Raw genomic sequence first — 26878 nt, forward strand, 5'->3', positions numbered from 1 at the left:
ATTAATAATTTAAGCTTTGTGTGCCTATGTGTATAAGTGTTGTTAAGAATTAACAAAATTTTGGGATATGAACCACGCCTCAAGTTCCCAAGCTCCTCCCACTGGTCCTATATATATAACCTCCCAGGTGCTCCTCACGTTCGTGACTTTCGACCTCGCACCCACCTCCACCCCATCACCACCCTCATCTTCATCACTCACCTAGCTGTGGGGGGGAGGGGGGGTGGGGTGGGGGGGGGGGTACCTGGCTTGAGAACCATCTCTTTTTTTTTTAACATAAAGCCCTGTATGTGAGTAAATGTAAAAAAAAAAAAAAAGCTTGTGACTCAGCTTAACTAGACATGTGGAGAGGACCGAAATTAACTTAACTGTATTAATTAAAGATTATTAATTGTGTAGGCCCCTTAGAATTTTTACTGATGGAACATATCTGGTTCATGTCCTTTTTGTAAAAGCTCATGATACTATTTTTAGGTCACCAACCGTCATTTTGCAGAATTTGTGCACCCTTTGTTCAATTTTAAAACCATTAATTAATTAAACAATATATCGTATAAGAGAGTGCATTCCTGCCAAAAAGGACTTTAAATCTTTACTTTTTTTCTAAATATCTAGAAAAGGGTTTTTCATTTGGCTGTATCAAAAGAATGACATCCATAAACATTTCAGTGTCAACAAAGGTAGACCTATTCTGATAATCTAATTGTAGTGTGTAAGGGGTAACAGCAGGTGGTTATTTTAGATTTTTTGTAAACCTGTATTAAAATGTAAGGGATACTGAACCTCCGTTGGGCTAGTGGGATTGCTTTAAGCGGACGGCGGAAAATTTCCCTTATTTTTAAATCCAAAACTTTACAGGTATGGTTTTACTGCTCCTGTGAGCTGAGAGGTTGGTGGGCTGATTCTGGGTTTAAAAGCCATCAGGAGATTAAAATATTTAAAATATGAGAATTTTTTTATTACAGTCTTGTGCTGAGGAAATGAGAACAATGTGCAGTATACAAGTAATCATACATTTACACGCTGATTTTGCTCCATTGCTCCATATGAACCCATTGATTTTGAACTCACTCGGGAGCGCCCCCTGGTGGTCAATCAAACCCGGAGGAAATTCTGGCGATCCCAACTAGACCACACGCTAGAGGCCTTTCTGCAGCAGCGGACTTCAGCCCGTCTATACCCATTCTCTCACAAACACACTTTTAATTTAACCTTTCATTTAATCTTAAACATTTACAAAAACATTTTGTATAAGAATAATAATGTTTGTTTTAAACAGCATGTTTTTTTTTATTTCTGGTTGCCTGGTATTGGCAGTTCTATATGCAGACTTCCTAAGTCTCCCGGAAGTTGCGGGAGTCTACTGCATATTAATAACGGCTCCCTGATGCCCGCAAGTCAGATATCTTTGCTCTTTTCCTGTAAAGTTGAAATGAATGTAGGAATATATTGAAAATGTGGTCCAGAAAAACACCAGCGGACACCTGATGATCCTGCAGCTCCAGTACAGAAGAGGAGGATCCTGACCATTAACAGGATGATCATCGGGAAAGTTTTTGTCCTAAAAAGCTCAGACTGCTCTTTAAAATGTTTGTGTGTCACTGCTGCAGATGCCTTAACAGGAGATAGGTTAACTGGCTAGTCAGAAAACTGGTTGGTTAGCAGGGCAGGAAACCTCCAAGCACCTTAAGCTGTTGTTAGCCGCAGTGTCTGGCTTCAAGTGTTTTGGTCGCAGCACATTAGCCTTCACTGCTTTAGCTTGGTTGCAGCCTGTGCGTTTGGGCAGCAACCCCCTACCTGCATCCTGGCCCTGAACTGAAGCAGAAATGGTGTGCTATCCAGTGTCAACCAAAGGAGGACTGGTTCCCATTTTAAGTCTTGTTTCCCCCCAGGGCTTCTTTTCCTTAATCTGAGGGATTTCAAGAAATTGTTGACACTGACTTGTTAAAAGATGTTTGGACCTGGATCTCACAATTTTAATTATTTTGGAAATCTAAATTAAGGCCTGACTGATACATTGCCCAATATAATTTTATGTTTTTGTTCTAGCTTTTATACTTCCGTCAGTTTTAAGAAGAGTGTCTTTTTGACAAATAACATTGAATTAAACTATTTAAATAGTCTTTAAATGTGGATGTTGCACTAGAGCACCAGCATATCAGACCAAACCAAAGCTTCAAATTTAGCCATTCAGTCTTTCGTCTATTTTCCCATCATGGTATTGTAAAGTTGTGACAGTTATATAAAGAAGGAACAATTTTGCTCGTGTTTTCAGCCCATATACAGTGTTGTCTGTTCCAGGTAGGAGCACACTGGGGTCTCCCTTCTGTAGATTCTGTTTAGAATTGCAGCTAACCTCCTCCAGCTCATTTGAGGCTGGCTTTTAGCACTGTGGCTAACCTGCTCCAAACTTGCAGAAGCCCAGTTGGTATGTCTCCTGGCATTGTGGCCTTAACCTTGAGACTAGTTAGCATTAAAACTAAACTGCTTTAATCCTGCCTTCAAGTCCAGCTGTTACCCAGATGTTTGAAATATTTGAATGCACAGTGCTGTGTGAGCAGTCACTGTCTTTTCTCTTGGGGAGGGCCCGAGTTTCCACAGGGCAAAACTAACACACACTTACATTAATTACATTAATACACTGTTATGGGGTGCCTATTAGTGATTTAAAATAGTGGAAACAGAAGAAGAAGAGGATTATGAAGAAGGACACCAAGACAACACAGCAAAAAGTAGTCTAAATATACTTGAAATAATTATTTTTGAGTATAAAAGAATAGTAAGGATTTACATGATATTCATTGCTATCCAGCACTGCTATCAAGAAAAGCAACACAGACTTTTAAAATCTGCTATACCAGCAATATTTTAATTTTCTGACACAGAGTCATGGAAGCAAAGATACAGAAATAAAGACTTGTACAATCCCAAAAACCACAGGTCAAAACAAGCCGTGTGTTTAGGCACTTAATTGTGCACTATATTTAGGAGCCTTGGCGTATGTTTGTGTGTTGTGCTGCCTGTGCTGAGTCACTGTTTATGACCACATTGAGTTTCAGTTTTTTTCCTTGGTGGGGTTCATGCCATTGCATGTGGTTGTATGCATTTACTGTTACTGTGTTGAGTAACTGTGTTGTATTGAGTTTGCATACATGTATACACACCTGCTTCCGTTTCTGTGTGTTGCTTTAAAATATTCGGGTCAGGAGATGTTTCTCACTCTAGTGGGAGTTCATGTGCAATATGATTCAGTCTGGGGTTTTGGAGAGAAAACAGAAGGGAACATCTGGAGATTTTAGTCACAGCACTTCCTGTTTTTATTAGACATTGCGTGTGTGTGCGGTCATGTATTTGGGCCTTTAAAGGGATCTTATGATCCCAGAATGAGGAAAAAACAGACATCATGGAAACATCTGTCTGGGTACCCATTGGGATATATGCTTTTTTTATTTATTAAGAAATGTAACTACAGTAATAAAGCTAAATGTGTCGTGTGTGTGTGTCTATGTGTGTATGAAATTGTCACTATGCCAGTATGAATGAAGTGGTGATGACATCCTGAAACTCCTTTTTTACGCCATAGGAGGATCACATCATCATTACCTTGTAAATGCATGAGCTGTAGTTATAACAGTGTCACTGTACTACTATTTACTGACCTATTACACACAGCCACTCATCTAATCTTTCTGTGGCCCATTATTGTAGACTGATAAAATAAGTAAAGGTCACCCCTGAGTAAGTTCTCCTAATCTCGCACAGGTTTTTTCACACCACAGAAACAAAGTAAGAAACAGCAGACAGGTCAAGATAAATCAGTGCCCATTCTATGAGGTAATAACTGAACTTACTGGAATAAACTTGAGGAAATTTTACGATCCAAAAAATGTCAGTGAGTCACAGCTGGAGAAATTCTCAAAAAATACACAAATTAGTCTCTAGAAGGAAGGAAGAGGGGGAGTAAACGATCTACAATAAGACTGTGTATTGTGAGCTTAACAGATATTAGAAGGCAAATAAATTAACATTCATTCATCTTCTCATATGCTTCTTTCTGGTCAGCACTGCAGGGGGTTCAGAGGATAACCCAGCATTACTGGTTCCTTACATATTCACACCTAAGGGCAATAATAAAATAATGCCTTACATCAAAAAACAACAATAATAAAAGAAGAAAAGTGCATTTTCTGAAGAAACCATTTTTTTTTCTAGGCAGTTGCTAAATGGCTGTAATATTTTCACTGGGGGAAAAAAACCCAGGTGTTTCCTGTGTTGTAGATAAAGGTTGCTGAGAAAAAAATAGAAAAAGTAGAATAAAAAGGAATAAATAATAATATGGGCCATTATCAGAATACAGTGACTTTTGTCCTTCGAAATGTTTTAATTTTTTAACTTTTTGACTATTTATCAAATTTCTAAGACTTCGTCATATCATATAAATATCATATCATATTTTCACATTTTATTTTCACTTTTTGTTTCTGGTCACGGCAAGCTGTGTGACAAGGTGCAGACATGCCAAAAAAACACCCCCACACCAAAGGAAACTGTATAAAATATACAGAAATTACTTTAAATTGAAGGTAAATATTTCCCTACATTTGCAATAAAGTGTTTATTCACAGTAAATCTTGAAAAATGGCACATTGCTTGCATGAGATTTAAACAACAGCTGCACACCAAAAATAGGTTACAATTTTGATAATGACGCAGCTAAATAAATACATAAATAATAGCAGCAGTAATTAAAAAGATAAATAAAGATTTTAGGTAAAAGTATTAAATTGATGTAGTGACACTTGAAATTAGTATTAGTATTAAAAATGCAACATATTTTCAGGAGGGCTGAATACAGTTTTTTTTTTTACTGAATAAATCTTTATTGTATTGAATAAACTCAAAAATATTAAATGAATCCTTACATTAAGCCTGTGTGCTGAATTGGGTCAGAGCTTAGCTTATGCTCTGCTGCCATCTGCTGACTGGTGTGTACACTGCACCTAAACTCTTAAAAGAGCTTATTCTTAATTAAACACATTTACAGTACTTCATTTTAACGATCCCTAATAACTGCAGCATGATTTCACCTCAGCACATGTAGGCGTTATAAGTATTTCAGAGCTGAGATTTATAGCAGTTTTATACAGTGATATATGAGTGTGTGTGAGTGTGTGAGAGAGGAGGCGCGTGCTCTGTGTTGTTGTAAACGGTTACCATGGCAGCGCTGAGCGCTCCTGGGGGAAGCAAGCTAGCGGGCTACAGGCAGGTTAGCCGTGTCCTTCGGTCTGGTAAGAATATATATCTCTCGATCTGCAGTGTTAAATTAAATTACACTAACTGTTAGAGCAGGCCACTGCTTTAAGAAACGCCCCTCGCAGCTAAATATCTACACCACATTAGATAGACAATAGTAACTAGCTAAACTAAGTTACTCACATAAGCAGCTTCCTGTGGTTGACAGAATCTGGAGTTAGTAACGTTAGCTTGGAAAAAAGTTAACTAGCTACAGTAAACTAGCTAACTTTGATAAGTTACATGAGACCATGAACGGAGTTTATTTGCTTTAAATGGAAATAAATTGTTTGATTTTGGACTGTGTCTCCAATAAGTCCAGTCACTGGTGTCAGAGCTATGTGTATTTAATACAACATTACATTACATTACATTTGGCAGAGGCTTTTGTCCAAAGCGACTTACAATAGTGAAGTACAAAAAGCTCCAAGCCTATTTTTATCATTTTCTACCTGAAATTACATACTCAAATTGGTAGGCTTATCACTCTAGTATTAAATAAAATTCAGAGTCAATTCTATGAATTAATATTACTTAGAAGCCTTTACGCAATTCATTTAAGGCACTTTAATGATTCAATTGAACATGTAATGGCCAAAATATGGTAAAAACCAGGAACATTTTTAGGCGCTTTTCAGATTTTCTATTTTTTATTTTTTTCAGACATATAAAATGAACTATTTATATGAATGAAGTGTTTTGGCAGCTCCACATTTTGCTATAAAGTGTTTACAATCATCATATAAAATTATAAACTGCTCCCTTTCACTGGTTAGATATTATTGTGCTTTGAACCAGTAATGGTCTTTTCTTTCTCCAAAGGACTGGAAACTTTATAAGAATAAAAACAACCACTTTTATAACTCATTTTGCACTAAAAAGGCTGTTTTGTGTGATCTGCTCATATAGAAACAGAAATCTGCACTGTCTCTTTAACTCAGCTCTTTCTGCCGAGTGGGAACTCTCTGAGAGTCAGAGCTCTGTGGCCGAGCAGCCCCCACCCTCCCTTTCAGCTGGCAGAACTCGGCACCTGATTGGCTGACAGAGCTCATTTGCATACCGTCTTGTCTGTGAGGGTCTGCTGATTCATTAGATATGCGTGGATTCGTGGAGCGACCAATATTCCGCTTTTAATAACGCGTTAAAGTCGATATTATTTTTTTTCTGCCTCAAATTATTTCAAGCACTGGTTGGATATATGTGAGAATTACTGGTGACTGGATTGATGGATTTTCTTAAGTTTGGAGGCATTTTGAAGGTAATTGTTCACAGAATAAAACGTACAGGGTTCTGAACATATTTATTTACCACAGAAAGTTGTTGACAGATCTCTTTTAAGGTCTATTGTTTAACAACATTTTTCAGCGTTTTTTCTGCTAATGAAGTCTGATTATTTTATATACTGTGTCATTTTGTGGGATTATTAGGATAGTTTCTATTATTTAGGACATTAGCTTCCTCTGGATTTGTTTGTCCTACTTTCCCTTTTATGTCCCAGGTTCTAGATGTAAGCATATTTTGTCATTTCTACTACCATATTACTTCAATTAGTTTTCCATTCAACTTTCTAAAATTATATCAACAAGCCTTAGTGCTCTATTCATAGCTCTATTTTTCTTCACATAAATCAGATCTATGGAATATAGGAAATAATACTTTAAAATAGAATTTTTATTTCTGCAAACTGGGAAGGATAGCGGCATATAATATGCAGCTGTTTTGTTCCATATAGTTGACATATACAATTTTATGCTGTTACCAAGTTTAAATCTATGCTTTATTTTATATATTTTTTTAGTTTGATAAGACCCAATTTCTGGAACTTTCCCTTTTTTGTCCAAACTTAACACACAGCTGCCCAGTCAACATACACAACATGCTTAATATCTTACACTTCTGGATAAAGTAAACACTTCAACCAAATATCTGTAAACTCTTGCTACAATGCTATTTTTTGCATCCAAACTCAACAAACAACACTCTAATGAACAGCTTTTACTACACCACATCTACACACTGATGGAATAAACTGAAAACACTAGTAGCTTTTGTTTTTTATTAATACAGTTACATACAGTATATTTTCACAAACAAAACAGGCTAAAGAATTTAAAGCAAAGTAAAACACAATTGCGTATTATATTTATATACAACCCTTTTTTTTTGCCATTTACAGTTTTTCTCAATTGTTTACACACAAATAGTAGTACTTGAGACAATAGACCGCAACATGTAACTTATTTACCAAGCCCTTAAACCAATTCCGCTAAACAACAAATTGCACTTAAAAAAAACGCTTTTTTTCATGAAGAAAATCTCTGGTTTTCACAATGAACAAACTGTTATTCAAAACTCTAAAGTTAATAACCCTACCATACAAACTGACTCATCACATTATTAAACACCTGTCACACAGATTTACAATTAGCAATCAGAGCTTTAGCATTAAAGGGAAACAGGTGAGATCAGACAAATCTACACTGTACACTGTGACTGTAGCCTCCATAATCCAGACTTTCATAAACGAGAATAGGTAAGAAATCTACCCTCACTGAAAAACTGCAGTACTGCATATAAATACAGTATTAATGAGTACAGTAGTACATTATTGTCTGTATACTGTTCTGTAGGAGTGTAGAAATAAAGTATGTTTGAGTTATTTGGAAATAGTATTCATACTTTGTGTTCCTACACAGTTATACAGAATTTTACTATTTGTACAGTTGATTCTTTTCATGGCTGGAAGCTAGGGGATATTTCCCTGCTGCATGGCCAGGGAAAACTGAATTCTGATGCTATTGTAAGTGCAGTGCATGGGCCCCTTTCCCTATACACACTCCCTGCGTCTTTAATCCCACCTACTCTGCACAGGTTATATTTAATCATCAGGGGCTCTCAACTGACATTGTGGCCATTCATACAGTACCAGTTTGGACCCACTTTTTCGTGAAATGTTTTTTTTTTAAATGTATTTTCTGCATTGTAGATTAATATTAAGGACAAAAAATAAGGGACACATATGGAATTATGTAGTAAACAAAAAGGTGTTTGGCCTCCACAATCCCCTGACCTAAACCCAATTGAGATGTAGATTTGAGGCGATTTGGGATGATCTTGAGCTTCACAGCGTAAAGAAAAAGCAGCAACTATTGTTCAGCACCTGCAGAAACTACTTCAAGACTCTAAGAAAACTATTCCAAGTGACTCTCCCTCATGGACACTAAGATTAAAATACCAAGAGTGTGCAGATCTGTTCTTAAAGATAAATGTTCTGGTTTGTTTAACACTTTTTGTTCAATGTTTTGTCCCTGTATAGCTTTAATTTGGAAAAAAAAAATCATGAAAACAAAGATAACGCATTGAATGAGAAGAGGCGTGTCCAAACCTTTGAAAAAAAATGGATGTGTACACCACACATATGTAGCCTTAGAAAAAACAAATCACAGTATAGTATCTGCATTTGTGCAGCGAATTGTTTTCTCTTTGTAATGTTATTTTAATTTATTGTGACCTGCAATATGTTTTGTCCCACAGTATTTTCTAAAAGCCTTCTTCTCCTCATGACATCCCATATTCATGAAGGAGCTGTACAGCCTTTTGTTGACAGCCTGATAGAGAATGAAGCTGAGAATGAGTTTCTGCTGTCCAAGCCAACTTGCTTTATCATCATTGGGAAACCGGTGAGTTGATTTGTATAAGCCTAACCCAACATTGAAATTGGAAAAAAAACTGATTTTTATTGGTAAAATTTAAGGTATTCTGTTAAAGTTTTACCTAAGCAAACATGGGATTAGGGAGCCAATGTAGACTTGAGCAAAAGTTAGCATTTAAAGTCAATAGGCAGTAGTGACAAGGAGATTTAACACAGTAACTTTGAGTGGTTGCATTTTAAACTAATATGAATTTAATTTTATTAAATTAAGGTTTTTTTGTTTTCCCCTTGGGTAATATCACTTGGGATTGGTAATACTTAAACCTAGTAAAAATCATTCTACACAAAACAAATAAATAACATGTTTAATCTCTGGTGACTTAACATGCAAAGTCCATAAAATAATCAGTGCATTAAGCTGTATAATTTCTTCCATTGTGTCATTAATACAGACATTTGGTTATAATCTGACAGATGATGATACATTTTCAACTGAATTATAAATTAATTTCATATTTATTTTTATTTATTTAAAAATAAGCTTTATTGTACATGTTTATTTGTTGTTTTTTAGTTTGTTAGTTTTAATTGCATTTCCACAATTGCTATGTGCAAAGTGGCATTTAAAAAGATGTGTAATTTATTTTCTTATTATTTAGGGTGTTGGCAAGTCTACACTTGCCAGAAAATTAGCCCAAGCATGGAGATGTGTCCTCATTGATGGTATTGCTGTGTCCTGCTTTTTAAATTCTATTATTTTGTTGTGTAACATATTGTAACCCCTGGAGTTACTATATACTGTTGGGCTTCTTATAATCATTTAAACTGTTGTTTTCTGTCTGTAGACACTGAGTTACTAAGCAGTCATATTCATGAGGATACAGTACAAGGCAAAGAGGTCTGTGTTTTTATTTTTTTGGTCAGATTTTATTTGCATTAGATTTGCATATTACTTTAGATATTTTCTAGATAGTGAGCCTCTCATCTTTATCTGACTTTGACTTGCATTTAATATCTATTAAATTCACTTTGATTTTCTCCTTAATTTCCCTCCACCTTAACTCATTAGCCTCAACCTAACCTAATCCTAGCCATGGTCCTAAACCTAACCATTTTCTTAACACTGTTGAGAGGACTAACAAAATTTAGTCAACTGATCGTTGACTTTGGCCATTTGTACATAGAGTTTCAGTGTACTTTTTAAATAAAATAGGACCAAATTTCTTTATAACTGTGCACAAATCTCAAAGGTTACATTCTACTGTCTAACACATTGCACCTTGTCTGATGTGATGTTCGGGTTGTAGCTCTTAGCTATGCTTGCTGAAGGAAAAAGTATTCCAGAGGAGAAGGTGGTTGCACTAATTCTTGATAAGCTCAAGTCACAAGAAGTTGAAAACTATGGTAAGAATTAATTTTCATCAGCACACCAAAGCACAAATGACATCTCAGATTATCAAATAAACATATAAAGTATTCTCATGCCGTCTTGATATTGATATTTGCATGTCTCTGCCCAGGCTATGTTCTCTCATGCCTGCCATCAATGTCTGAGGAATATCTGAAGATTCCTGAGCAAATTAACTTGATTAAAGGCCTGAAAATGCCACCAGACATCATTATCAACATCAAGGTAACCTTAATATTCTCCAGTTATGTTTCAGTGAATAAGTGTACTGTAATCGACATGAAGAGCAGTGTAACTTTTAACAAGTACTTTTTCCTCTTTATTTACAATCATTGGATGAAGTGTGCAGACAACGATCTGATTAACCGGCTGGCGGGCATGCGGCAGCACCCACACACAGGCCGTGTTCTTCTGAGGGAGCAGTGGGAGCCTGTGAAAAAGGAGACACCCAAGAAGAAGAGTGAAGCTGAGGAGGAAAATGAGCAAGAAGAAGAGGAGGAGGAGCAGATTGAAGAGGAAGGACAAGAGGTATCATTTTAGTTAATACAAATGACTGAACTATTGGGTGGGAGTGAGGGCTGAGTAGTATGTATTAGTTGAGAGAGTGTGTGACCTGGAATTACAATATAATTGTGTAAGAAAGTATATGGACAGTTAATAATGTTTGTGTCATATGTGTGACAGGAGGAGGAACAAGAACTACAGAAAGACATGATTAGTCACCTGGTACAGCTAAAGGAAAATTCTCCAGAAGAGGCCCATCAAAGGATTTTGTTTTACAAGGACACCATACTTAGATTTTTAGAGGTGAGGGACCTTGGTTGTGCTTTTTGCAGACATTTAAACTGCAACACATCAATTCTTTATATAAAATAATCCAGGTAATAAATGAAACTATAAATACAGAACATCCATTTCTCATACAGTGTTTTATCTGTGTAGGATTACATGGAGGATCATGAGCCACAGTGTCTGTTTGAGTTAGATGGGAACAAGGACTCAGAAGAGCTTTTTGTGGTGAGTAACCCCTCATGGAATTTTATAAAATTTTGAGCTTGGAAGCATTTAGAAACCTTATAGAGTAAAAATAAAGTGTTCATTTGCAAAAAGGTCAAAATAAGAGCTATCCTTTATACATACATTTTTCTCTTTTGGCTAATTAAATCTTTGAAAATTGCAGGTATAATTTTCCTTACTAATATAATAAGGACTGCATAATTTCTTGGAATTTCTCTTTGACAAAAAGGTTATTTTGCTGTAATTAAACAGATTATTTTTGCTTGTTTGTATATAGTCTGTAATGGCTCGCCTGGAGTGTATGGCTTTGAGAAGAGCTGCTGTCCCTGTGCGCTTGCTAGATAAGGAGGAGGCGCCCGAGGAGATGGACACAGTCAGATATGAACCTATTAATCTTTTCTTATTCTGAAAACCACTGAGCACTGTTGATTTTGTTTTACCAAAATATTCCCGCTCTTACTCATTGCAGGAGGAGCTGTTGCGCATACTGTCTTCCTGTAAGACAGTAGTACCAGGATTTCGATGGCATAGAAGCCGCTGGTCCAATACCTGCCCTGTTGCCCTCAAAATGGGAAAGATCATCAAAGGCAAACCTGAGTTTTCTGTTGGGTCAGTCCAAATTGATACTACTAAATTGTACCATGTGTACAATGATAAACGGATGTATTGGTTTGACAATAGTTGATTAGTTAATTAATCACAAGGCTTTACAATGAACTCAGACTAAATTCAAATACACTGTATAATATCTAGTTAATAATAGGAAATTGAGTGCACTAAATGCTAAATATGCTCGCTGAAACATAAATTACATTATACAACATAGTAATACACATTTGTTCATTGTAATGTAATTTTGCTGTCCTTGTTTATCAGCTTCCTGGACAAGATCTATGTCTTGTCCTCTCAAGAGGCTCTGCAGAAGTTCATGGTGAATCCGAGAAGATACCTGCTCCCACCAATGCCACGCCCACCCTGCAGAATGGCTGTAATTGGGCCTCCGTGTTCAGGAAAGTCCACTATGTGCACGCTATTGGCCAAGCATTATGGGGCAGTGCTGATAGATTTGGAGAAATTGATGAAGCCAATTTTGGTAAACGTAAGGCAAGAAATGCTGGAGAAAGCACGTCAGGATGCTGTTTCTGTGGCACTGGAAAAGGTCAAGCTTCAGAAAACTACACATAACTCTGGTAAGAGATAGCTGACTAGAAGGGTTAAAGAATTCTATGACTAATTAGAGCAGGGTACTATATGTGGCAATTATAGGCTTAAAGTCATAAAAAAATCAATAGTAACTACGCACTGCATGTTTAGTAAACTCACCTTTCTCTGTAGGTGGTGTGGATTCCATTGTCAGTGAAGGTGGAGAGTCAGAAGAAGATGACCCTGGTAATTGCTTCTTTACAATGTTTATTTTTTTCTTCTAAATGACGACAGATCTGCTTAATCTGTATGTATTCATGACTATCATGTGAGGTAAAATGTAAAAGCTTTAGAAACCTGTAATTAGCTAACTGGTCTACCTGAAATCACTCTAGATGCAGTTTTTACAGCTAGCTAGCTTATTCAGCTTCTACATAACATACAAATGTTGTAAATCTGTTAATCCTACCATATAAAGTTAACTTATTGTAACTTTATGGACTTCCTTGATACGCTTAATAAGACATTTTTTGCAGTGACCATGATGTAAATTATAAACTATAAATAAAACTATAAATAAATTATGATTTTGGTTGTCAATCATGACTTGAGAGACATGTTCCTGCTGTGTTTGTTTGTTACTGCAGAACAGGAAGTGACTGAAGATCATCCGGAGGTCTGTGCTCTGGTAGATGAAGCAATGAAACAGGCAGAGCAGACCTCTGTAGAACCAACGGAGGACATGTGTGTAGATGTCTTGCTGAAGATAATTACAGAGGTCTGTCCATCTTACAGTAGACTAAGTACTATGTTCTTCACCTATGAGATTCTTACCCATCTAAATAATAGTTTTATGGCCAGTTTTCAAACTATATTTAGATGGTCAGAAAATCTTTTGTCTTTAAGGTTTCCTTAAATACTGGCATTACAGCAAAATTATAAATATATATATATGCATTTACTAACTTTATTAGTTTTGTAATTTGTTTACCATTATTGCAAATTGCCGTATTGAATTACATTTAGATTTAAAGTTTCTAATTATACCAAAAAAAGCTTATTTCCATAAAAGGATTTGCCAAACCTTTGACATATACACATTTTATTTGTATGTAATGTGTTTGTTGGTTGTGTTAGATTGAAGCAGAGGATGAAAATGCAGAGTTTAAAAGAGGCTGGGTGCTGGACAATTTCCCCTTCACCAGAACACAGCTAGCAGCCTTGCAGGAGCTGCAGCCTGGGCTCATGCCTGATGTGATGTTCTGTCTGAGAGACAGTGATGGAGAGGGTAAGACAGATAGATACAAATACATGCACAATTTGATCATTTGTTTATGCATTTTTATTACAGAGTTACACATGTTCTAAAGGGTGATGTGAACATTCACATATGCCTAGTTTGTAAAGGACTTAGATCTGGGTTCGAAATTAAACTTAAGCAATTCTACTTAGCGATGGATGTCTATTAGCTGGCTTGCCAGAATTGGATATTAGTGTTCTCCTCCAATCATGCTGATCCGACAACAAATCAACAAACAAAAAGAAAGAATTACCTTCAGTGTGAAAAACATTGAAATTTTCAGAATTTATATTCAGAAAGTGTAATTGTTGCTTTAAGCCAACACAACAGGACACACTTTACAAAAACATTTCTGGAGAAGCATTTATGGAGATAAAGAACCAGGATCTGATGTAAAAGAATACTGTGGTAGGTCTTTCAGGAATTTACATGAATATGCATTACACAGGTGCATGCTATTCACTTCACTTTAGTTGTGCTGTTGCATGCTGAGCTGAGTGTAGCAAAATAAGGGTGCTGTTCTCTCAGTTTTGTCAGTGTCACATCACAATCATTTTTAAACTGTAATTAAGATGTTTAGGTAAAAATACTAAATGGGCAATGTGGGTTGGATGTTCCTTGTTACAGGGCAGACAATTCTAAAAAGAATTTACAAGAAGAACAAAGAAGCAGTGGATGCAGCTGTCCTCGCACGATTGCAGGAGGAGCAGATACAGAAATCAGCAGAGTATCAAGATACAAGGTAAGTTCAAGCCAGGTTTTCCAAGATCTATAGATGGCCTGTGACTTCCACTTACTGTGCTTATGGATTAAATTTAGGCAGCAGTTGTTGGATTCAGAAGAGGATGCTCAGCCTACCAATGCTCTTTCTACACTGGAAGTGGTGCCAGAGGAATCTGACGGGACTGGTAATACTTTTTTGTTTTTATATTTCTTATGAAAATCTTAATTAGAATAACTATGTTTATTAAAATGAACTGTATGTACAGGTAATTTATCTTAGTGTCAACACAGGGAGTACAATTACATAAATACAAATGATGCACTAAAAAATTTAAAACATAGTCCATTTACATGTCTTTCCTATAGAGGATTTGTTTACTTAATCACATACATCTATAATGCACACTGTGTACAGGAATTATGTAGTGGGGAAAAGCTCTGCCATTGGTAATGTTTCATGTGTTTGTTTATATCTTTCTTGCATTGTCACTTATTATCAGAAACACTGCATTAAAACAGCTGTCTGGGCTGTAAGCTATGTGTTCATGTGTGTACAGAGGTGATGTTACCTACTTCATGGGAGCAAGGCTATCCTCCTGGGCCAGAGATGAGCAATTATGAGCTGCAGATTAGGACATTCATGCAAGAATGGGAGAGCGTGGAGTCCTATATCACTTGCAGTTATGCTGTACTGGATACCAACCACAGCCCTCAGGACCTTCTTCAGGAAATGGTTGACCAAATTGAGCGTAGGCTGACTCTTTAACTTTCTATAGGTTTGAATCTAGGCACTTTAATAACAATATTTACTAGGTATGTAAGGGCCCACTTTTCATTCTTTGCATTTATTTTAAACATTTTAAACGGATTTGCAATTTTTACCTAGTGTCCTATGTTTCCCTCCTTGATTGTTGATACAGCCTGTATTATGTTAAGCAGTAAAAATGAAACCTCATCGTGTTTGATGTGTGTTCAGTAATGACTGTAGAAAATAAGAACACTGTGTTTCCATTTCTGTCCGTTTTATAGAGATGAAAATCTGCAGTCTTTGCAGTAAAAAACAGAGATAGAGCCAGACATGGCTATTAACTTGGTAGACCCGCAACCTTCTCCTAGACCTAGTGTGTCTCAGACCACTTTCAGTGAGAGTACAGTGCAGAAGCAAATTGTAATGTTTCGAAACCCTCCACCCCCATGTCTCCTTCCTTTAACTCCCTTTAAATTTTCCAATTCTTGACCACACTTATTAGACAAGGGGGGTTGGCTACCTAAAACAAGCAGAAGCTGCTAGAGGCCAAAATGTCCAGTCCAGTCCCAATGGCATGCTGCAAGCTAGCAAAATGTGTAGTTTATATAAGTTTTATCTGATCTCTGCGATGTAGGTCTTATACATGGTTGGTTTGTGCCAAGGCTGTCAACTTTTTTTTTTTAAGATACAGCAAAATAATATTTTCAATATTTTAGCAACATTGCAGATGGATAAACAGATTGAAGAAGAAATGAAATGCACAATAGGTTTGTTAATAGAACTAATAGTACAACTAGTCAACGGAGGCACTATTGCTGTGATTGTATCACTTTTGAGAGATGTTGTGCCATCTTTGTTTTACAGTCACTGATTTTTACACACAATTACCATACTATTATGCAAATGAAACAGTTTACAGAATCAGGATTCTGGGTGAGACATGCACTTTTGAAATAATTGTAGGGAAACTAATAGGTTATACAGAGAATTCTTGGCATCGTTATGGTTTGGCATGGATACACATACCGTTACACCCCTTTATGTTCTGCTGTTTGAAATCTATACCAAACATTTTAGACCCCTCTCTCTCTAAATTCTTGTCATGCAGAGCCATTTAAGTATGTGGCCTGGGAGAGGACGGCTGTGGACATTGATCAAGAGGAGGAGGATGCACAGTTTCTGTCTGAACTGGAAAAAGATATGGCAGAGGAGCATGAGGCTGAAGAGGCAGAGGTTAGCACAAATCCCTGAATAACACAAACTAAACACTGACACATCCACACATCTAGTGTTTTGCATGGGTTCCTTTGACACTTCAAGCTAAATCTCCTTACCTCTATGATGGCAGCAGGAGGACAGAGGCACAAACAGATGGCTTGGGGACACTAAAGAGTACTGCCCTGTGGTGCTGAAGGAGAAGGGCTCTCTGGTTCCATGCATTGATGAATTTACTGCGAAGTATAGGGAAAAAGTCTACTACTTGTCCAGTGCAGAAGCACGGGACAAGTTCCTGCAGACCCCAGCACTTTATGCACCACCCAATAAAATTCTGAAGGTAAGAACTGGAGCTGATACAATGGTCATACATACAATACAAACACAAACTATATGTGTTAGTCTATTGGATTATACTGTACTGTACTGACTGTACTGTCAGTTACATGGTGCATGCAAGCAGCAAGAAAAAACGTTGCTGGACTAGCCTTATACCCTCCAGTATCATTTTAAAACCTAGAAAAGCAACACATAAAAACATGCTAAAGGAACTGACTGGGCTAGATTTGTGCATTATGAGTGTATTTCATGTCTGTATTTCCTATAAATTCTTTATGGCTGCTCTGGAATGTACCATTCTGTTGGCAATGCAAACATGGGGATAATCTATAGAGATTAAACTGGCATCTGTACATAATTGCAACATATAGTTCTGCAATTTGTACCTTGTTTAAATCACTAATTAGAAGGGTACATACAGTGTGCTTAAGTCACTTTGTTTATTGTTTGTTGCAGTTAGTGTGCTTTATGAATAAAATGTAATTTTTGATATTATTCATTTTTCTATTTTTCTAGCCCCCTGCCCTGCGCATCTTCCAGCTGGGAGTACGTGGCTCAGGAAAGACCACCCACGGTTGCTGGCTCGCTCAGCAGCTCGGCCTTTTTCACATCCAGTTCAGGGAGCGACTCCAGGAGCTGATCCTTGCGAAGACACAGAGACGTGTTCCCTACGCTGATGATGTAGAACCCCCTGAAGGGCCATCTGAGGAACTCAAGGCTTTGCTGCAGCAACAAGCACAGGGCAGCTCAGAGCAATCTGCTGCTGAACCAGAAAATAAGGTGAGCCAGGAAAAGAACCTCACTGATTGCAGAACAGGGGTCATAAAGTCCAGTCCTGGAGGGTAAGAATACGGAACAGCTAGACTAATTTTTATTTTATGTTGTTTTTGCAGGTCAAGCTTCAGCTGACGGATGAAGAAGAAGCCATAAAGTTATATCTGTCTGATGGAGAGCCTCTGCCACAGGAGATCCTGGAGATGGTTCTGCTGCAGCTGTGGACTAAAGAGCCCTACAAGTAATTATACCATTACACACATTACAAAGGTAAAAATTTGAAGTGCATATAGATCTCCAATTTGCAGTTTTCTCACTTTCTTATTTTTAGATCCACTGGGTTTATTCTGGAGGGCTTTCCTCACAGTCCAGAGGAGGTGTCCTTTATGACAGAGTATCACTTATACCCCTCTGCTGTGGTGGTCATGACAACAGATGGGAACGAAGTAGTGAGGCGCCTGCTCCCTTCACGACTTGCCAACTGGAGGAAGAGACAGAAGGAAAAGAAAGAGCAGACACAGCTACTCAAAGAGCTTCGAGCCAAAATCAGGGTGAGGAGGGCCGGAACAATTTACTCCAGTGGTTCAACATTTTAGACCATATACCACCCATAATCAAACTAAAAAGTCAAAGTACCACCTACAAGTCATCCACAGAAATATACACTATGCAAGCAAACTAGGAGTGAACAATATGGACAAAAAATGTGTAATAACTCAACAATAAATTAATGCTATTGAAATGTAGCTATATTCCAAATTCCAACAGAAATGTTGCAAAATGACTTTCCCTTTCAAGTTTTTGACATTTGGAGAAAATTATGTTTTTATCTGACAGTGACAATATATCAGTGTCTCCAATGAAACCAGGCAAATTTTAAAGATCCAGGGGTTTGGACATCGCCTGGTACCCACATGCATTGGGTTGTATAATCTTTTGTTTTTTAATACATTAAAATCATTTATATGGTAGCATACCACCTTGGTGTGCTTTACACACCACCAGTGGTACACGTAGCACAGTTTGAAAAACACTGATTTACTAAAAAAAAAAGAACTTTTTATGTTTATACTAAATTTTCACACGTTTTAAAGCACACCTTGTAAATATACAATAAATGGACAAAATTTTTATTGACACATGCATGTTCAAGAATCGCCATTCTTACGTGGTCATTCCTTTAAGCCATGTTCTCACTTTGCCATTATTTGGGATCTTTTAAACAAGCAAAAATGTATGTTTTCCACAGGAGAAGTCCATCACACAAAGAAGAGCTGAACTGATGGCTGAGCTTGCACCTGAAACACCCCTAGTAAGAAATGTCCTCACAGTATCACACTGTAATAAAGCTAAATGGAGCAATATGACCTTTTTTATTTTATTTTTTTGACTAGGAACCAAAGCAAGATTATGAGGAGCAGGAGCAGCAGTATTGGGAGCAAGAGCTGGAGGCCACACTGCTGCAAGAGTTTCCCAATGAAGAAGAGGAGATTATGGAAGAAGAAGAGGCAGAGGACATTGCAGAGGAGCGGTTAGAAATGGAGATTAGTGAGAGGTTCGATAAAGATGACAGCAACGTCACCAAGATGGTGGTAAGAACTTGGGGAGAGGAGATGCTGAGCAAGACTTTGTGATGATTAAAAATACGGAGAGCTGTTTTTTAACTGTATTTTAAAATATCATATTGTGCAAGGTAACTTGTCTTGAGAACCATATAAATCACATGATATTGACTTATCTGTTAATATAACCAGTTAGATTTTGTTATAGCAACACATTTCAAATGAGCTAATTAATTTAATAATAAACTTTTAACCAGGACCTCCTTGCAGAGCTACAGATTCCTCGTCTGAATGTCAACGCAGGCCGCAAGCCTCACATTGTGCGCTACCAACTACTGCAGAAAGTCCAACCTCTAGTGGAGAACAGAGAAGCTCTATTTGAGAAGTGTCAACCCATCAACTACAGTGTTGCCCGAAAACTCCTACAATTCTCCTACAAGTTCTTCAGTGCCTTTGGATGCTGGGACCCTGTCCAGGTAAGTGACAATATATTTACAACTCATTTATTTAAATAATTTTAATTTTATACTTTGACACCTACCATATATAATAGGGGAACCTAATCTTGCATCTGATCAAAAACATTTAACAGTAAGTTACATTTATTGTGGCTTAAAGGTTTTCTCTATGCAAGTTTTTTACTTAGTAGACACATAATCAGACAAAGTGTAAAACTGATTATTGAAGTACAAAAAATGCAAACCGGCAAGCTCTTACTTTAGCTGCCCAGCCACAAGGGATGCATGAGGATCAGCAGTTAGGATGAGTTATTAGAACAATTTCAGTTATGAGTCAACTTAATTCACTATTCATTTCTAACAAAAAAAGTGAGGTTCACCCCACCGCATATATATATATATATATATATATATATATATATATATATATATATTTTTTTTAACAACAACAACAAAAATATATATATATATACATTTGTCACCAGATTGTTCTAAAAGAACAATGTTCATTTTTTAAATATAGAAAAAAAGTCCAAGAACAATAAATAGATTTTTAAATTAATAAATCTAAGCAGGTCAGTTTTAGAGAGCACTAGCAAAAAGCGTAGTAATGGTGTAATGTGTTTGTCATCTAAATTTGCAGTGTGTTTAAAAGAGCAGCTGCAACATTTCCTCATTCATTTTAAAAGCAGCTTAATGTGAAACCTCCAATTGTTTACTGTTTCACCATGAATAAAAATCCACCAAAACAAACACTAGTCTCTTCTAAGTATGTAATTTATAATTCACTGTTAATTTCTAACAAAAAAGTTAGAAAATACACATTCTCTGCAACCATTCACTTCATTTTATTTATTTTTTCAGCTAACCATTAGAAATCATCCTCTCCTTTTTGGACTTAAGTATACTAGGGCATAGAAAAACTACACTATAGACAGTTAGTCTGTATTAGCAGGAACAGAGCAGGAAAGTATTAGACAGATTTTTTGCATAAGACTACAAATACAAAGAGAATGCATATTTCCATATCAGATTTCCTATAGTTTCTTTACATGTCTTCTTATGTGTTTTTTGTTGTGTAGTACGCACAGGGAGATCTGATGCAGCACATGCAGGGCCCCTTCAATCCCAGCTTCCCTGCCATCTTCCACAGCTTTATTTACTTCTTCACCTCCAGAGAGACCCGCAGCACCTTTATGCAGAACCCCATAAAATACCTCCAGCAGCCCAAACCCAACCCCTCACTACCTATCAAAATTGCAATCATTGGTCCACCCAAATCTGGCAAAACCACAAGTCAGTATTTAGAATATAAATGCAATGATGTTTGGTAGAACATTTTAATGTTAAGCAAGTTAACAAAATATGTTTTTTTTTGTTTCTCTGCATGTGCTGTGTATGGAAATAGTTGCACGCATGTTTGCCCGTGAGTATGGTCTGGCACGCCTCTCGATTGGCGAGGTGATGCGGATGGTGCTCAATACCCAGAACAAGACGGAGCTGGCCAACCAGATGCAGAAGCACCTAAGCCAAGGCCTGACTGTGCCTGATGAACTGGCCATTCAGTGCATGGACATGGCACTGATGAGCCTGGCCTGCAGCACAAGGGGGTAATGAAGACTTCTAAACTGCAAACAGATTAACAATGTTATTTAAACTGGAGAAGCCAGATTTAGAAAGAACACCACCCTTCAAGTAGGACTGCATGATATGGTGACATTTAAGGTTGTAAACAAAGAACAACAGATCTGATAAGATATTATAATATTATTTTTTTTAAAGGATAATTACACATATATCTCTTCCACCAGATATGTGCTAGATGGTTTTCCAATGACCAAGAGGCAGGCTGATCTGATGGAAGCCCACAGCATTATTCCTGTTCGAGTGATTGAGCTGCAGTTGGACACAGTTGAGGTGCTGAGGAGAGGCCTTGCTGACCGGATAAAATCCAACAGGTTTACATCTCAACTGATCTCATACCTCTAACAAAGAGTTTTATCTTTAATAAGCAAGGTCAAATCCTTATTCTCTTACATTCGGCAGGCCATATCCAATGCACGACAGCCCACCGAATCTGAACATCCGGAGCTCTTGCTTTAAGCAAGAAGTGCAGATGCTTCGACAGCACTTTCAGCAGCAGTACCATAATTGGGTTCCTGTTAATGGGCATAAAAGCAAGTGGTGGGTATGGAATCAGGTTCTGGATGAAGCCCGGATAAGTATGAGACACATCAACAACTACTTGAAGAGGATTCGCAAAGGTTCAAGTTCCACAGAGAACACGTTATATATTCTCATTCACATACTGCATCCACAAACATTTCTCTTATTGTATTTTTAGTTTCATGTAAAATGCCAGTCCAGCACCTTTACCCTCAGTTTCTTTAGCAAGGCAGTGGTCTTCTTGGAGGCTTGTTTGGGTCGTTATCATTTTGGAATACTTCTCTGCAGCCCAGTTTCCGAAGGGAGAGGATCATACTCCGCTTTAGATTGTTACAGTACATGTTGGTATTCATGATTCCCTCAATGAACTGTAGCACCTCACAGCCGTAGTCCATGTCCTTAGTCCGCTTGTCTACAGCAAGCTGTTTCAGTTTCAGGCTTTCTTGTGCAACATGTTTAGGAGAAGCTGCCTTCTGGGAAACAGCAATGCAGACCAAATTCATACAATGTGCAGCGTATGGTCTGTGCATTGACAGACTTACCCTCCCCACCCCTATAACCTCTGCAGCAATTCTGGCAACACTTATATCTCTATTTTCAAAAGCCAACCTCTGGATATGATGCTGAGCATGTGCAGTTTTTTGGTTGAACATGGTGTGGCCTGATTCTGTCCTGTTAAACTGTTGTATGGTCTTGGCCAACGTGCTGCAGCTCAGTTTCAGGGTGTTGGCAATCTTCGCATAGCCTAAGCGGCCTTTATGTAGAGCAACAATTCTTTTTTTCAGATCCTCAGAGAGTTCTTTGCCATGAAGTGCCATATGAAACTTCCAGTGGCCAGTATGAGACACTGTGAGAGTGACAACACCACATTTAACACATCTGCTATCCGTTCACATATGAGACCCTGTAACACTAACAAGTCACGTGGCACCGGGGAGGAAAAATTAATATTTGGGCACAGTTTGGTCATTTTCAATTAGGAGTGTACTCACTTCTGTTGCCAGTGGTTTAGACATTAATAGCTGTGTGTTGAGTTATTTTGAAGTCACAACAATTTAAACTGTTATAGTAGCTGAAAACTGACTAAAGTGTCATATCTTCAGTGTTGTCCTATGAAAATATTTAATTCAATATTTACAAAAATGTGAGGTAATCTATTTCCCAGAAATCCCCTGCCCCTTTTGAAAACATTCTGAAATTATGTATTCAAACCCATCTATATTTAGGCTTTCATGCCATACTTCAGTTATTTGTATAAATGAGTCTGCTTTGTTTCCTTCAGGCCAGGCAGCCAGCATAGACCGTCTGTGCATTACTCCACGGGAGCTCCAGTCTCGTCTGGGCGAGTTTGGCCACTATTGCCCTGTCAGCCTGGCTCTCCATCACCACCTAGTGGATTGCTCGCTTAACACTTCCCTGGAACTGGCTGCAGAGTTCAGGGGTAGCTACTACAAAATGGCCTCCAGGGAGTTTCTTGAGGTGGGAAGGTTAACTAAGGTCATTGCTACGTAATCTTTGTTCTATCTGACTTCTATCTCCCATTTTTTGTTAAAGAGGTTTTTGGAAGCTCCGGAGCAGTTTGTGGTTCCAGGGTGCCCTCATCCATTGCCTCCTCCTCACCTTCTTCCGTGCAAGCTGAATGCAGGCCAGGTGAAAAGTCGCTTCCCCCAACAAGTGGAAATGAAAGGTTATTGCCCAGTGACCTACTTCGATGGCCAACAGAGGTACAGCCCTATAATCTGTTAAAATTATGGGTGTTCACCCATAAAGTTCACCTGTTACAGTAGTTTGAATGTTAATATATGTGTTAACACAACTGTAGTGAAAAAATGTTCTATGAGGATTAGTGTGTGCATATTGCTAATTCATTCTTACTGTACTGCTTCTTTAACTGAAGGTATGAAGCTCTGGTTCGTGGCAGTGTGGACTTTGCTGTGGAATATAAGGAAAAGATTTACATTTTGGAGACTGAGGAGAAGCAAAGCAAATTCTTAAGGTGAGCAGTCCCAGTAACTATGAAATGCACCAGTATTTGTTACTTTCTGTAATATAATAGCTGTAATATTTGCTAAACTTTTTATAGGTCTCCTGAAAGGTACTGGGATCAGAAGCTTCCTGACAAACTGCCCCCAATAGGAGAGCCAATACATCTGACCACTTTACCAGTGTTAGGCTATTTAGAACAGGTATGCTGACGAGCGGTTTAGGACACAGCAATATACAGCTCTGGAAAAAAAAGAGACCACTTCAGTTTCTGAATCAGTTTCTTTGATTTTGCTATTTATAAATTAGAAAATGGGAAATGGATGAAATAACAAAAAAAAAGCGTTCAGGCCTCAAATAATGCAAAGAAAACAAGTTCATGTTCTTCCGTTTTAAAAGATCAGAAATCAATATTTGGTGGAATAACCCTGGTTTTTAATCACCGTTTTCCTGTATCTTGGCATGTTCTTTTCCACCAGTCTTACACACTGCTTTTGGATAACTTTATGCCACTCCAAACCAAATACATTTTCAAGTGGTTTCTTATTTTTGTCCAGAGCTGTATATATTAATCAATTCAATATTTTTTTTACATTGTATCCCTCAAACATTTTTTTGAAAAAAAAAAAAACAGTCGTTGCATTGCTTTGATCAACATACATTATAATCAGTTATTATCTGATTCACCTCTAATTTATCTGTATTCTCCTTCCAAGGGAGTGGCTAAAGCCATCATCAAAGGCATGACAGAAGTGGGCAACCTTAAGCCAAAGTTCCCGTACATGAGCATGAAAAGATCTGCCCTGCTTTACCTGGCCTTTCATCTGAAAGGTACATAAACACGATGTGGGAAAAAAACGTATTCATCTATTCCAGTGCAATTTGCTCTCGAATAAAGTTTCTACACGCTTAGATCTAACTGCACTGTTTCATTCATTCATGTTCTTCTTCTTCTACACAGCATATAACTATAAGCAGCCAGACTACGTTCGTCAAAAGTACAAGAAGAAACTGTCTCAGTTTGAGGATGACTGTGAGCTCATCTCCTATCTGGGATCTACTATGACTCATAAGTGTCAGCCTGCTCATGACCAGACCTTAGACTTTGAACATAAGCTCCACAGATTCCTGGCCTTGGAGCCCACCAAAAACAGCCACAGCAATTAAAATGACCCCACTTTATACATTAGAGGCATCTTAGAGTTTTTACTGTAGTATTGACATTAGTATTCATTCTCCCTGAAATATAAGTTCAGTCTGAATTCTTGGAAGCATTATTAACTATGTGTGCAGGGTTTTTATTTGCTAAAAATAGTGATTGTGTTACAGTTGATGGCATCAAATGGAATCACTGTTTTGTTGTGCACTGTGGTTCCTGAATGAATAAGGACATATAATGTGAATAACAGTAAGCACCAAAAGCTAGTTGATTGCTAACAGTGCTCACCTTGTGAAGAATCCTCAGGCTCCTAATCTTAAGGGAGTCTGTTACAAGCCAGATCCATGAATTGCTTTGCTTTTAAAATGTGAATGTAAACGGGAATTCTAATATGTAAAAATGTTTTGTCATTTTAGTCACTGAAATAAAATATAAAAAATGAAAAGCTATTTGGAATATTTTATTGTGTTTTAGATAAGAGTGGTATGGATGTCAGTACAGTACAAATATGGATTTTTATCTCAAATAAAGACATTTAAAACTATGGCATGAGGACACTGGGCCTCACTCAGGAAGAGCACTATGGGTGAGGAGGTGGCTGAGACAACACGAGCCAGAAAAGACTTTGAGAAACGTGACTAGAGCCCCACTGGGCTAGCGCTTTGGTTTTGAGTTCTTTTGGGTGTGGTGGGGGGTATTTAATTCAAATAAAGGTACGTTTTGAGTTTAATTTACTCAGTGTGTCTGTGTATCTGTGAGCTTCCGGACTGCCTGGTCACAGTGGCCACACCCTTTACCCCAGGGGCCAGTCATAATACATTCAGACTGACCAATGAATTTCCAAATATCTGCTAAACTTTAATTTTTAATGCTGATAATGGTTAAATATTTAGAAAACAAAAACAGTATTTTGCTATTTTTTGGCACATTTTAAAGTTTTTTTTTTAATGAAACGGGCAGAATCTTTATTTAGTAATATTGTCATGTGATGTGTCCTTTAAAGGCATGATATTGGTTATTTTAATTGATATTAGGCAATAGATCATTCATAAAAGATTTTTTAAATATTAATACAAATATATGACATAATAAGATGCTTCATATTTAAACAGCCAGAGCTCTGAAATCTACATTTGCCAAGATGGCAACAACATTTAACATTTAACAACATCTTTACTGAGAATCTGTAAACAACACGTCAAGGCCTTTGAACTGTGAACTTTTTAAACTTGTACTGTTACATATTATTGGTAATAAACGGGTTGTAACGGAGTTGCGTCTCTTAAATCGAGTGTCAGCTGCAATTTTCAGACATACATAAAGGATTCTTCTTTTTTAAGGGAACATATTTCCCATAAAGTGGAAAGGGAAATATTTTTAAACAGCTTGATTAAAAAAAAAATCAAATCAATAGTTGAAATTAGAGGTGTGCAATATCACATCGTACACAATATTGCCAAAAATTTGGACATAAGGTATGCTATCGCAATATTATTGAAAACAAGAATAGTTTGTTTGTGTATATATAAATATAACATTTATTTATAAACCTTATTAATATGCCATACCACATGCCATATACCATATCAAAAAACACAATATAAAGCAATTTCAACATGAAAGCTCATATTTGTAATGTGTAACAGCGTCCTGAATCATAACTACACCTCTGTTGTTTATAACAAACCAAACCGTGTGAAAATTGCGTGTAAATTGGTGGAGTTGTGATTGAAAGGTACTGCGCATGCGCTGACGTTAATTATTTCTCTCTTTTTTATAATAAATCTGTTTTTTTGTGCATTAAACACCCTGTACTCATGGTCTTTGCACAAAAGTGTAAATTGTAATTAAGAATAATAAATACAACAATTATTATTTTTTAGAAAATAATACATAAGCAGTATTATGTACTGCTAATGTATTGCCATAACTTTGAAAT

General features: G+C 37.2%; 1 protein-coding gene across 3 annotated transcripts; it reads left to right on the forward strand.

The window, feature by feature from the left end:
- The first annotated feature begins 5181 nt into the window (after positions 1-5181).
- Positions 5182-25673, forward strand: ak9 (adenylate kinase 9). Of its 3 annotated transcripts, none has more exons than XM_007245414.4 (36): positions 5183-5288; positions 8827-8972; positions 9604-9667; positions 9790-9842; positions 10252-10348; positions 10465-10577; positions 10695-10880; positions 11037-11159; positions 11295-11369; positions 11647-11742; positions 11839-11978; positions 12246-12559; positions 12705-12758; positions 13160-13290; positions 13650-13800; positions 14440-14554; positions 14632-14720; positions 15093-15284; positions 16392-16516; positions 16632-16838; positions 17354-17617; positions 17731-17852; positions 17943-18162; positions 18861-18923; positions 19006-19203; positions 19431-19649; positions 20714-20927; positions 21040-21241; positions 21443-21589; positions 21678-21895; positions 23080-23276; positions 23352-23521; positions 23695-23793; positions 23881-23983; positions 24497-24611; positions 24742-25673. In XM_007245414.4, exons 1-36 carry the CDS (start codon positions 5216-5218, stop codon positions 24945-24947), a joined length of 5301 nt encoding a protein of 1766 aa, XP_007245476.3. In that variant the 5' UTR covers positions 5183-5215; the 3' UTR covers positions 24948-25673. The 3 variants fall into 3 exon arrangements, 2 of the variants coding, with proteins under 2 accessions (XP_007245476.3, XP_007245475.4); XM_007245413.4 differs by having other exon boundaries at positions 16635-16838; XR_002649482.2 differs by lacking the exons at positions 24497-24611; positions 24742-25673 and having other exon boundaries at positions 5182-5288; positions 23080-23238; positions 23881-23904.
- Positions 25674-26878: the final 1205 nt, after the last annotated feature.

Source organism: Astyanax mexicanus, chromosome 1 (genome assembly GCF_023375975.1).
Source record: "Astyanax mexicanus isolate ESR-SI-001 chromosome 1, AstMex3_surface, whole genome shotgun sequence".
NCBI classification, from domain to species: domain Eukaryota; kingdom Metazoa; phylum Chordata; class Actinopteri; order Characiformes; family Acestrorhamphidae; genus Astyanax; species Astyanax mexicanus.